This window comes from Poecilia reticulata, chromosome 1, assembly GCF_904066995.2.
Source record: "Poecilia reticulata chromosome 1, P_reticulata-male-v2, whole genome shotgun sequence".
Lineage (NCBI taxonomy): Eukaryota > Metazoa > Chordata > Actinopteri > Cyprinodontiformes > Poeciliidae > Poecilia > Poecilia reticulata.
Genome location: NC_088830.1, coordinates 4,812,566 through 4,825,533, shown reverse-complemented (window position 1 = coordinate 4,825,533; position 12,968 = coordinate 4,812,566). Strand labels below are relative to the sequence as shown.

General features: G+C 44.1%; 1 protein-coding gene and 1 long non-coding RNA gene across 2 annotated transcripts; one reads left to right on the top strand and one right to left on the bottom strand.

Moving 5' to 3' along the window:
• The first annotated feature begins 3 nt into the window (after positions 1 to 3).
• Positions 4 to 2,523, top strand: dctpp1 (dCTP pyrophosphatase 1). Its single transcript, XM_081616134.1, has one exon. The coding sequence runs from the start codon at positions 137 to 139 to the stop codon at positions 665 to 667; it is 531 nt and encodes a 176-aa protein (XP_081472260.1). The 5' UTR covers positions 4 to 136; the 3' UTR covers positions 668 to 2,523.
• Positions 2,524 to 3,818: 1,295 nt separating this feature from the next.
• LOC145554940 (uncharacterized) lies at positions 3,819 to 10,555 on the bottom strand. The gene is made up of 3 exons (XR_014091003.1): positions 4,170 to 10,555; positions 4,028 to 4,100; positions 3,819 to 3,953 (listed from the first exon to the last, which is right to left on the bottom strand). It is a non-coding gene; the product is annotated as an uncharacterized LOC145554940 (long non-coding RNA).
• Between the last annotated feature and the right edge of the window lie 2,413 nt (positions 10,556 to 12,968).

Genomic DNA, 12,968 nt, shown 5'->3' with positions numbered 1-12,968 from the left:
CTTTAAACGAGCCCTAGCTTCCGTTCAGAACGCGTCATTTCCGCTATACCGACTGGCGGGACTTCTTCACCTGCTGGAAATATTAGGAACGGGTTGTTTGCAGCCATTATAAGGTTCATAATTCTTCTCTTAAAACATGATGGCAAGAAGCGGAAAAGACTCCAGAGAACTGAAAGACGACATGGTCGGGTTCTCAAACGGGTGCCGGGAGGAGCCCTCAGCGGGAGACGGAGGAGTCTCGGAGGCTGAGTCCCGTTCCAACGGAGTAGCTGCAGGGGTCAGCCCGCAGAAGTTCATCTTCAGCCCGGAGCCCAGCATGGAGGACATCCGCAGGATGCAGGCCGACTTCACGGACGAGCGCGACTGGAATAAGTTCCACCAGCCCCGCAATCTGCTCCTGGCCATGGTCGGGGAGGTGGGCGAGGTGGCGGAACTCTTTCAGTGGCGGGGAGAGGTGGCGGAGGGTCTGCCGGACTGGACCGAGACCGAGCGGGAGCAGCTGGCGCACGAGCTAAGCGACGTGCTCATCTATCTGGTGGAGCTGGCCGAGAAGTGCCGCGTGGACCTTCCCCAAGCGGTGCTGCGCAAGATGGCGCTGAACCGACTCAAATATCCCTCTAGCAAGGTGCACGGCTCGGCCAAGAAATACACAGAGTACAAGGACTGAGAGCTGGGGGGTCGGGGGGGGGGAGGTGATTAAGGTAGGTGAAACTTGACGTTTTATTTCCACAGACTCACTGGACACATGTCTGCTATAAGAACCCAACTCTTCTGGGTTCTGGTTCCGCTGTTGGAGACTCAAGAGTTTCAGGGAAGAAGATGTTTCTCCCTGAAGTCCCAGTTCAGGAGTTTTAAGATTTCAGTTCAAAATTGACAGTCTGAATAAAACTGTCCACCATAACATGGAAACATTGAGAGGGATTGGTTCATTTTTGTTTTTAACTATGTATTTTTTGGTAAAAACTTTTGTCCAAATCAGTTTTTTCTTTTTGCATTTTTTTTGTTGTTTTACCTTAAAATAGTAAAAAAAAAAAAATCTGAGCTGTGTTCTGTGTTTCTAACATAACCTTAAACCTGTTGAGTTACTAGGATTTTTTACTTTATTCCCTAGTCAAGAGGCTGAATGTGGAGTAAAATGACATTTATAAAAGGTCCAGTTCTATTCAGCAAAAGTTTCAGACATGGTTGAGGGACATTTTAACATCTTTTTCTAATCTGTTTAAGAGTCAAATGTCAATTTTAATTTGAAAGAATTTTGAATTATGTTTGACAGGGTTCTATAATTTGTAGCTGAATGAAACAGATTTTATGGATTTAAAATCCATTTTAAATTAATTTAGCTATTTAAACAAAATACTTGTCCATTTGCAACTCTTCATCCTGTCAATGGTTCAATTCTGCAGTTAAGTTTTAGAAAAAGAACAGAACTATTTTCAAAATGAAGAAAATGTGATGCAATTAATATCTTGGAGAAAATCAGTTTGTTCATTAAGGTTTATTTAAAACATCTAAATCGTCAGACATTAAAAGTTGTAAAAATGCAAAGTTACTGCAGTTATGAAAAATGTTGACCTAATTCTTCAATTATTGACGGTTTTAAAGAAAGTTTGACTTAAATTATAGGTTCTACATTTCTGTGAAGTGCAATAAAATCAAATTGTGCTGATGTAAAAATCTGCTTCATTAGGCAAGTTTTATGCACAAATTTTTTTACTTTGGTTCATTTTACTCTCAAAACATTTTAAATACACAAATTTTGGAAGAGGAATGAAAAAGTCTTGCAAATATATAAATATTATTATTACACTTCCACAGTTATTCTTAACAACTTACTGTTTCAGACTAACTGTTTGGGTATGCTCACCAGCCTTAGCATTCACAACAGGCTCTGCTAGCTGCTGCATAGGAGAGAGCAAGAGGAGAAATACGGATGTGATTGACAGCGCTAAGACCCGCCTCCTGACTCTTGATTGGTTGTTTTTAGTTGGCACTAGGAGAAAGCAGAGGAGCTCGATTTTTTTTCCCACAGATTACCCGTCTCATACTGTATTGTCGAGACATAGTGACGGTGTCAACAAATACGTTTAAAAAATATATTTTTATGAAAGTTTCAGCTGCTTTAGCTTTTATCATATTTGCATTGAACTGCGTTTTATCTGATCTCTCCTTCAAAGCAGCCTGGGCTCAGTCCAAACTGCCACCATCAAAACTAAAGCAGCTGAGTGAACAGATAGCTGTGTTACTGCTGGTCTTAAAACTTTGGTCATGAATTTATATTTTTCAAACTAAGTTCGAGGACATTTTTAAGCATGAATTCTTTCTGGGCTTGTGACATAGCAGTGTGCACCTGCTGTGATTTATGATGTGGTCTTCTGTTTTCAATGCAAACACTTTTTTTTTTCTTTCATTCCATACAGAGTGTAACAAAATTATTTTGTTATACTTGGAAATGTCTTTCAGATATGTAACCAATAACTTGATTTAGAGGATCTTGTCCGAGAAATAAAATGAAACGATAATGGAGCCTCGTCTTTCATGTCAGCAGAATATTTCTATCATCAAACATTTGAAATGCAAAACTCGTTTACAATGGGATTTTTTTTCCTTTAAATTAAGTTGATTAGATTTGAGTCTCAAACACTGCCCTCATCTGGAGATCCTGGTAGTCACACGTGAGTCATCATCAGTAATCCATCAAGGAGAGCCGTCACGCATCCCTGAGATGCCGCAGTGTTTGAGCCCAGCCCGACTTCAAAGTAAACAGCTTTTTATTTCAAAAGATGCTTCAGAGCTTTTCACAGCTAGAATGAGAAATCTTTGTGGCAGGAATCCAAGAGCTTGGATTTCGGAACTTTTCCTTTGCTGATGTAATTTGTGAAGGCATTTCTCACCACGGCAAAGGGAAATCACAGAAAACCTTTCTTGTAATGCCTTTGAAACAGAAGCAGAACAAAGACAGAAGAACTCCCATCAAGCCTCAGCAATATCTCTCACATCTTAAAGGATAAAAACTAAGAAAACACTTGGAGGTAGTTCTTCCAAAACACAAGACACTGTGACCGCTAATTTTCCAGCTGCTCTTTGATAACGAAGTAGAGTCAAATTCAGGCTGTCTCAGTCTATCCGTCTGTGGCGATACTAGACGGAAACTCAGATTTGGTGAACTTTTAGTTTTAATAGGTTGCACAACAACGCCACCCTGGGAATTTCACCCAGAGAATATTTCTTTTGGTATAAGGCACACAGGTTCAGTTATGCATGAATTTAGCACATCTGAGACAGTTTCAAATTTATAAAACAACCATTTATTAAGCTCTTTTTAAAACACTTTTTAAAACCAGTTTCTCTTTTAAGAATGGGACACAAAGGGAAACAAAGAAAATCAAAGTAAGTGCAGTAGCTGAAGTTACCGGCCAGAGGGGGCGCTATAGGGACGGAATCCACCAAACACAGCAAACAAACAAAAAAAAACCCTTTGACACACCAGACGCAGTGAGACAACCCCAAACTCAAGAATCACAGCACGCAGAAGAGGAAGACACCGTCACCACACAAACACCGCCACCGGACCTCAGCAACTGCAAAACAACAAAAGAAAAACAGTTAACCAAGATAACAATCTTAAACCTAATTAGAAAAAAAACAATATCAGCCCAACTAAATAAAAGACAAAAAGGGCCGTAAGCAAAATAAGTAAAGTAATAGAAATTAACAATAGCCAATGCAAGTTAAAACATCAGGACCATGCGTGGCCCGCTTGTCATGCCACAACAGGAGGTGAAAGGGGTGCGCCGATGCCACACCCCACACACCGCTTCGATGGAGGCGGATAATACCGCCGCAGTCCAACTTTAAAAACGACTGAGATGGAAGTCCGGGAAACGAACGCAGACAGAGCAAAGCAGAGTAGATCCGAGCAGAACAGAGCAGCAATGGTCCAACTGTGGGGGGACCTAGGAAAAATTAATTAGCCACCATTTTAAATAAAACTAACAAACTATTGCTTAGATGAGCGTTAGTTTCCTACCTGCCGATCCAAACACGCACACACACACTCGCAGGAGGAGGAAGAGAAGGAGCGCAGCGCAGTGGCGCTTTACCTATAATCACAAGTCAATTTAGATTTTCTGGCCAAGATCAGCTGAAGTGCAGGGAGAGAGAACACCTACCACCAGGATCTTAGTGTAGCACGCACCAGCCAGCCAGAGATTTTGTTACTTTCCGCTGCCAGAGTCCACAGGATGCAAGCCACACAGTGGAAGAGCAAAGACGACACATCCTGAATGAACGCCGCAGCTCCTTATATACCACGCCCACCCTAACAACCGGAACTTCTCACCTGACAACCACCTGTGTGGAATTAGGTGCATTTCTATACCACTACATTCTACCCCCCCTTCTTGCATCGTCGACCCGACGATGACCAATTCAAACCAATACCATTAGTTCCAAGGTCTAAACATCGCTGATACAGTTGACAGGGATGCAGCAGAACCTCCAGGAAGATCGTCTCCTGCTGGCCGTGGAAGATGGTACACATTAGAATGTTGTCCAGCAGTTGTACGTTTGGAGCGACGTAGGGCCACTGGATCAAAACAGCTGACAGTTGGAACAGTCCCAGATGTAGAGGGTTCAGCGGATACAACTGGCTCACATGGTGACCCCGGTTCCCGGGATGCAGTTGGAGGCTGTGATCTACCAGAAGGTAAGTCAGAAGCAACCACCAGGGGTCGTTCACACACAAACAGATCATAATCAAATGGGCCATTGTCCTCAGACAGTCCCTTTTCTACAGGAGGCAAGTTGTGAGGAGGAATGTGATCAGGAGGAACAACACCAACCACAGGCTTTAGCATGGTACGATGCACCTGTCTTACTTTACTCTGGTCATTCATAGGTGCGATGGTGTAAACAGAGCCATCCTCCTTTGGTGCCCTCAACACTTTATACTTAACCGAGCTCCATCGGTCCCTGGTCTTATGAGGCCCCCTAGCAGTAAAGTCACGCAAAAACACACATTGACCTTCCTTTAGTGGCAGATGTTTCACATGAGTGTCATGGGCATGCCTTCGGCGATCTGCAGCATGTTTCAGGTGCTCTCTAGCCCCATCAAAGGCTACCTGCAAACGAGCCTGATGCTCTTGAACCCACTCATGGACAGAACCACCAACTGGACTCTCAACTCTACCCAACAGGAAATCTAGGGGCAGTCTAGGTTCCTGACCAAACATCAAAAGGAAAGGAGACTCTCCAGTAGATTGGTGAGGAGTTGTGTTGTAGCAATAAAGAACCTGGGGCAAACAGGCATGCCAATCTCTTTTCCGAGATACAGGCAGCGTCCTTAACAGATTGTGCAGTGTCCGATTAAAACGCTCACATTGGCCATTTCCTTCTGGGTGGTATGGAGTGGTGCGTGATTTTATAATACCATACAAGCTACACAGCTGCTGGATAAGTGAGCTCTCAAAGTTACGACCCTGGTCGGAGTGCAACCGAGCTGGAACACCGAACTTATAAAACCATTCAGACACCAAAACCTTAGCCACAGTGGCTGCTCGCTGATCCCGTGTGGGGACAGCAACAGTATATTTACTGAAAACATCCGTCAAGACCAAGACATTTTCTAAGCCATTCTGAGTGGGCTCTAAGGTGGTATAATCAATAGCCAAAATTTCATTAGGACGTGACGCTAGTAAATGTCCCATGTAGCCATGAGCTTTAGGGTGGACATCCTTTGCCACCTGGCACCTCTCACAAGCCTGGCACCATTGGGCCACTTCAGAGGCCATATGAGGCCAGTAACACCGGGACCGCAAGAGCGCCAAAGTTCGCTCCACTCCCTGGTGACCATGTTCTTCATGGACTTGGGTCAGAACATCTTTAATTAGCACACTTGGTAGCACCAACTGGAACACAACATCACCCCCGTCAGATCTAAATACCCTTCGATAGAGAACTCCATTTCTCTCGACAAACCGGTCCCACTGTCGAAGCAAAACCAACGTGGATGAAGACAACTGGGCCCGCTCCTCTCGACTGGGATGCTGTCCCCTCTTCCAGAACACCAACATGTCTTGCAAAACAGGATCTGCCTGCTGCAAAGCACAAAGTTCAGCTGTAGTATGCTGTGGCAAAACTGCAACAACTGCTTGGGTTGCCTCAACCTTTTCAATCCCCAAAGCTTCCTGCAATGCTCTAGGCATAGCTGTACCTGGAAGCATGACTTTCACATCTGGTGGATCAGGTGGGTGCTGGCGAGAAAGTGCATCAGCATTGGAGTTACTCCGACCTGACCGGTACTTTATCTCAAAATCAAAAGATGCTAGCTGAGCAGCCCACCTCTGTTCAGTGGCAGCCAATTTAGCGGTGGACAGATGGCTGAGAGGGTTGTTATCGGTGTAGACAATACATCTGTTCCCCAACAGATACTCCCTAAACTTGTCAGTCATGGCCCACTTAAGGGCCAGAAACTCAAGCTTCATGGAGCTGTAATTTACCATGTTTCGCTCTGTGGGTCTCAAACCGCGACTGGCATAAGCAATCGGTCTCACCTTGCCTCCTTGCATCTGAGAGAGAACTGCTCCCAAGCCACCATGGCTGGCATCAACCTCCAAGATAAATGGCTGAGTGAAATCTGCATAGGCCAACACTGGTGTTGTTATCAACTTAGCCTTCAGGATTTCAAAGCTCTTTTGACACTCATCAGTCCAACATGCAGCAAGTCCACAATCTGATTTCTTACCAGCTTTGGCACCAGTACACTGAGCCACAGCTCTATGCAAAGGAGCTGCCAGTTTTGCAAAACCTTCTACAAAACGACGGTAATAACTGGCAAAGCCAAGGAACGACCGAAGTTCTGAAACTTTAGAGGGAGTTGGCCAGTTGGCTACAACTTCAACTTTACTAGGATCTGTAGCAACCCCTTCACCAGAGATCACATGTCCTAAATAACGTACCTCTTTTTGAAAGAAGGAACATTTACTGAGCTTTGCTTTAAGCCCCTGTTGCAAAAGTCGATCCAGCACCACCTTCAAGCGTTCCAGATGTTGATCCACACTTGAAGAGAAAACAACAATGTCATCAAGATATAACAGGACAGATTGGCACTGTTGATCCCCAAAAATCCGCTGCATTAACCGCTGGAATGTGCTAGGCGCATTACAGAGCCCAAAAGGCATCCGGTTCCATTCAAACAGCCCGAAGGGGGTACAAAAGGCAGTTTTTGAACGATCTGCCTCCACAACTGGAACCTGATTATACCCGCTAGCCAGATCAAGGGTGGAAAACCAACATGCACCAGACAAGGCATCCAACGACTCTTCTATTCGTGGAAGAGGAAAAGAATCTTTTCGGGTCTTGCTATTCAACTGCCTATAGTCAACACACATCCGAATACTTCCATCTTTCTTTCTCGCCAAGACTATGGGAGAAGCATATGGGCTGCTACTCTCTCTAATGATCTGTGAAGCTAGTAATTGGTTGATATGGTCCTTCACCACCTCATAATCAGAAGGGGGAATACGCCTATAGCGTTGTTTAACTGGGACATCGTCAACCAAAGGAATTTCGTGAGCTATCACACTAGTACAGCCCAGGTCACCATCATGAGATGAGAAAACTGTCATGTACTGATGGAGCAATGATCTCACCTGACCTTGTTCTTCCACAGGCAGTGAAGACAAATCCAAGTCCTTCACCTGCTGTTGCACACTAACTGAAGCCGTCTGGCACCCCAGCGTGGCTACTTTTGCTGGAACTTCAGTAATTCCTGCAGGGAGACTCACCACATTAACAACATTCAGTGTGCCAACAACAGTGCGGGGGTATAACACCACTTCAGTCAAACCAACATTAATAATGGGCACATAAGCTGTACCCCTGATTACAGGAACCAAAGCAGGGGAAGCAAGCAAACCAGAAGGCAATCCGGACTCTAAAGGTTCAAACAGAGCGGTAGAGCTCGAGTACCCATCAGAACATGTGGCAGCCACAATTTTCATGACTCCACCAGGGATCCGACAGCCCTTTCTACCCCTGACCTTAGCCCTTCCAGGACTACGAGGCTCTTGCAAGTAGGCAGATTGACACTGCTGCAGTGCCTGCATGACTGCCTGAGGTGCCTCAGAGACACCAGACACAGAAGACCAAGCTACACCATGCAGCCCAAACAGTTCCTGATAACACTTCCTGATCACATTCATCCCCAAAACACCTGGGACTTTAGCTGGGAACTCACCACAAGGGTCCTGCACAACTAAAACACCACAGTTGGGAATCAATTTGCCACAGAGTTGTACATCAAGTTCTAAATAGCCAACATAAGGAATCCTAAGACCATTGGCAGCTCTAAGCTCCAACCAATGACACGAATGGAGGCGCTCCCAACCCCAGGACTCCATATGCTGACGAAAAAAACTCTCAGAGACAGTGGACACCATTGAACCAGTATCCACCAAACATGTGACCGTTACACCACCCATGACTACATCTGCATGAGGACAAGCTGAAATCAATTTAGAAGCACCCAAGCTTCCAGTAACGGCTTGTGAGCCAATAGCATCCCCACCCAAACTGTGGCTCTGCAGTTCGGTGGGAACTAGTTTTCCGCCGCTGAAGCAGAATGGGACCGAGTAGCTGAATCTGACTGAACTTGGGTTCGACGAGGGGCACGCACCCCGTCACACTCTCGTGCAAAATGACCAGGCTGATTACACCGCCTACAGATAACTGGACCAGCAAAGAGTGGACGGTTAGGACAACGGAAATTCTGCAACTGAGAAATGCTCTCACTAAGCTGATGGAGCTGCTCTTGCTGATGTTTTAGCATTTCTCTTATCTGACTCATTTCCGTTGCTGATGTCAAAGAAGCTATCCGAGAACCGCCATGAACCCCATACTGGACACCATAAACTGAAGGAACCGACTGACTGCGGCTTCTCACAGGATGAGGTACCCCTTCGCGTTCCCACTGGATCGCTGCAGTCCTGACATCAAGCAAAGTGCTGTCTGGCCTCACGCGTACGAGCTGCTTCAGCTCACGACGCAGAGAACCGTCCAACACCTGCTCAACAAACTGATCTCTTAGCAGCGTCTCAGAATTCAACATACCAGCAGGTGCGCGCCGCTTTACCTTCTCCATAAGACCCATTAATGCGAGGGAGAACTCCTGAAGACTCTCTCCCTCTTGTTGTCTTCTGGAAAAGAAGGCCTCCTGCAGAGCAACATATGACTCTGAGCAACCATACAATTCCTGCAAGATTTCAAATATCCTAGCAGGGTCCTCTCTCTCTGCACTAGAGCGATACTTTATTTCATTCCTAGCCTCTCCATCCAAGTGATCAAACAGGAAAAACGCTTGGTCAGCCACAGATAGATGTCGCGCTCTCATACACACCTTCGCTTCCTCCATCCACTCACTCAATCCTATGCCTGTCCTTCCTCTAAAGATGGGGCATTTCCTATCTCTAGGCACAAAAATCAGTCTCTCTGCTACAGGGAGACTAGGCGTAGGAGGGGCATTAGGCAATGCTGAAGAAGTGGACGGCTGAGCACTTAAGCTAGCCTGCCCTTGTCGCAACTGCTCATTGTCAGCTCTTAAGCTTGCTACCAGCTTTTTGAGTTCCTGAATTTCTTCTTCCATTGTCACAAGCTTATGCTGCTTCCGATTACTGCAGTGCAAAAATAAAAAAAATCTACGGTTAAACTATTAACACCTCACCCACCACTTTGAAGCTCTACATGGAACCACTGCTGCTCTGTCTCTGGATCGGCCAATCTGCACAAATAGGAGGGGAAAAAAATAAAAAAATACACAGAATATTGAAAAACAAATGCTTGTCTCAGATGTTCATAAAAAAGCATAATCCTGCCAACAACGCCAAAAATGTGGCGATACTAGACGGAAACTCAGATTTGGTGAACTTTTAGTTTTAATAGGTTGCACAACAACGCCACCCTGGGAATTTCACCCAGAGAATATTTCTTTTGGTATAAGGCACACAGGTTCAGTTATGCATGAATTTAGCACATCTGAGACAGTTTCAAATTTATAAAACAACCATTTATTAAGCTCTTTTTAAAACACTTTTTAAAACCAGTTTCTCTTTTAAGAATGGGACACAAAGGGAAACAAAGAAAATCAAAGTAAGTGCAGTAGCTGAAGTTACCGGCCAGAGGGGGCGCTATAGGGACGGAATCCACCAAACACAGCAAACAAACAAAAAAAAACCCTTTGACACACCAGACGCAGTGAGACAACCCCAAACTCAAGAATCACAGCACGCAGAAGAGGAAGACACCGTCACCACACAAACACCGCCACCGGACCTCAGCAACTGCAAAACAACAAAAGAAAAACAGTTAACCAAGATAACAATCTTAAACCTAATTAGAAAAAAACAATATCAGCCCAACTAAATAAAAGACAAAAAGGGCCGTAAGCAAAATAAGTAAAGTAATAGAAATTAACAATAGCCAATGCAAGTTAAAACATCAGGACCATGCGTGGCCCGCTTGTCATGCCACAACAGGAGGTGAAAGGGGTGCGCCGATGCCACACCCCACACACCGCTTCGATGGAGGCGGATAATACCGCCGCAGTCCAACTTTAAAAACGACTGAGATGGAAGTCCGGGAAACGAACGCAGACAGAGCAAAGCAGAGTAGATCCGAGCAGAACAGAGCAGCAATGGTCCAACTGTGGGGGGACCTAGGAAAAATTAATTAGCCACCATTTTAAATAAAACTAACAAACTATTGCTTAGATGAGCGTTAGTTTCCTACCTGCCGATCCAAACACGCACACACACACTCGCAGGAGGAGGAAGAGAAGGAGCGCAGCGCAGTGGCGCTTTACCTATAATCACAAGTCAATTTAGATTTTCTGGCCAAGATCAGCTGAAGTGCAGGGAGAGAGAACACCTACCACCAGGATCTTAGTGTAGCACGCACCAGCCAGCCAGAGATTTTGTTACTTTCCGCTGCCAGAGTCCACAGGATGCAAGCCACACAGTGGAAGAGCAAAGACGACACATCCTGAATGAACGCCGCAGCTCCTTATATACCACGCCCACCCTAACAACCGGAACTTCTCACCTGACAACCACCTGTGTGGAATTAGGTGCATTTCTATACCACTACACGTCCATCAGGTTTGTTGTATTTATTGTTTTATAATCTGATTCCTACTTTCCTCCTTCTCTTTTAGGGGCAGTATTTTGTATTATCAAGGCATTTAGTAACATTTTATAGCACATGGCACCTTCAATTGACAAAAAAATGCTGTATATATCAAATTTGATTTAAAACACATTTAACTTTCTAATTTAACGCCTTGAAATTGAGCCCATCTCTTTAAAACCTGCTCTTTCCGAATCTCTGATTTCAGGAAGTTGTTACAACTGCAGCTCTGAGGAGGAGCTTCATCCTCGAAGGCGGGGCTAGGTCCACCCAGGTGTTTTGCACAACTCAATGGTTGCCATGGGAAATTACAAGATTTCTCAAACATGCATGAAATAATCAAAGCAGCACACCAGGTATGTTTTTGATGAGATAGTATAAAGCTAAAAAAAAAGTGATTTTATATAATACTGCAAATGATTTTTAGTTTTAAGTTGAGTGCAAATTAAAACTTGTCTGATTGCCAAGCATTTATGAGGTCCCATATTTGTGAAACATGTAAAAACTAGACACACACGTTTTGTTAGTACCTAACAAAACATGTTTTTTACAGAAACCAGAGAAAATAAAAGTCTAAAAGTTTTAAAATGAACTTCCTCTTAGCTTTTGCTGATACATTTAAACAATACTGATAATATTAAATTTAATTTCCTCTCATGCAAAATAATTAATGTACACTCATTAAATATGTACACTAAATAATGTACATATTTAATGAGTACATACTTAATAATGTGCACTTTTTTTTTTTTACCAATTAAGAGGAAACAGTTGTAAATCCAGACAAGCAGCCTGAGAGCAGAGCAGGCAAACAGGAAGCAGACTGGGAGACAAGTGGTGGTGGCTGTATTTCTTAAAGTCAGATCTGATCATTAGAATTTGTTCAAAAAATGTAAGCAGAATTGCAAATAGCTTCAGAACCTCTTTCGTTTCCATTCCCTGAAAGAACGATCCGTACTTCTGTTAGTTTGAAGTTCAGGCTCGTGTTTCACTGCGAATGATTTTACTGATCCCTACTTTCACATTTAATCAAATCTATTTGCTGAAAGAGAGTTAAGACAGCTTTGGTCCCGTCGCATTTTCATGTTTTGAGAAAGACAGACGGCTTGACGCTGCGGCTCCAAGGGCATAATTAAATTGAGGTTCCTTAGATTTTACTTCTGCTTGATAATGTTCAGAGAACGCGATACCATCAGGCCTGCGGTTGCTTGATTTGACTTCCAAAAGCATGCTCCGTTGAGTTTCTCGACCTCAAACCGATTAGCTTTCAAAGAGACATTTTCACTTCAAGTGAGCACATTTATTGTTCGCGTGGAGAAGCTCTGGTTTCCTTTTTCCTTTTCCTGCTGTCACTATCTGCATCTGGCGCTGGGAGCTGTCAGGTCTCAAACAAAGAGGTTCACAGCAGCAGCAGCGGTTCACATCACATCCAACATGTACACATCCACAGGAACATGAGGGAGCTCTTTGTGCTAATGGACAGAAATGATGCCAGAAACAATCACACATCATCCTCAATTCACCAAATGGATGGGAGACATTAGGGGCTTTTTTGTGAACTGTCTTTTGTCTCTTGGAGGTAAGATGTTACAGTAGTAACTCTCTTGCAGCAGCTAACCATTTCAGTTTGTGCTCATGCATAAAATATGGCTCAGGTGTTGTCTGAGCCATTTATCAAGTCATATGTTCCACAATTAGCATTCAGTGACAGCTATGATGGAGAGAATGATACACGTTTTGTGCAGCATAATTCAAATGTTAATGTTGGAGTTATTTATTTGAATCTTCAT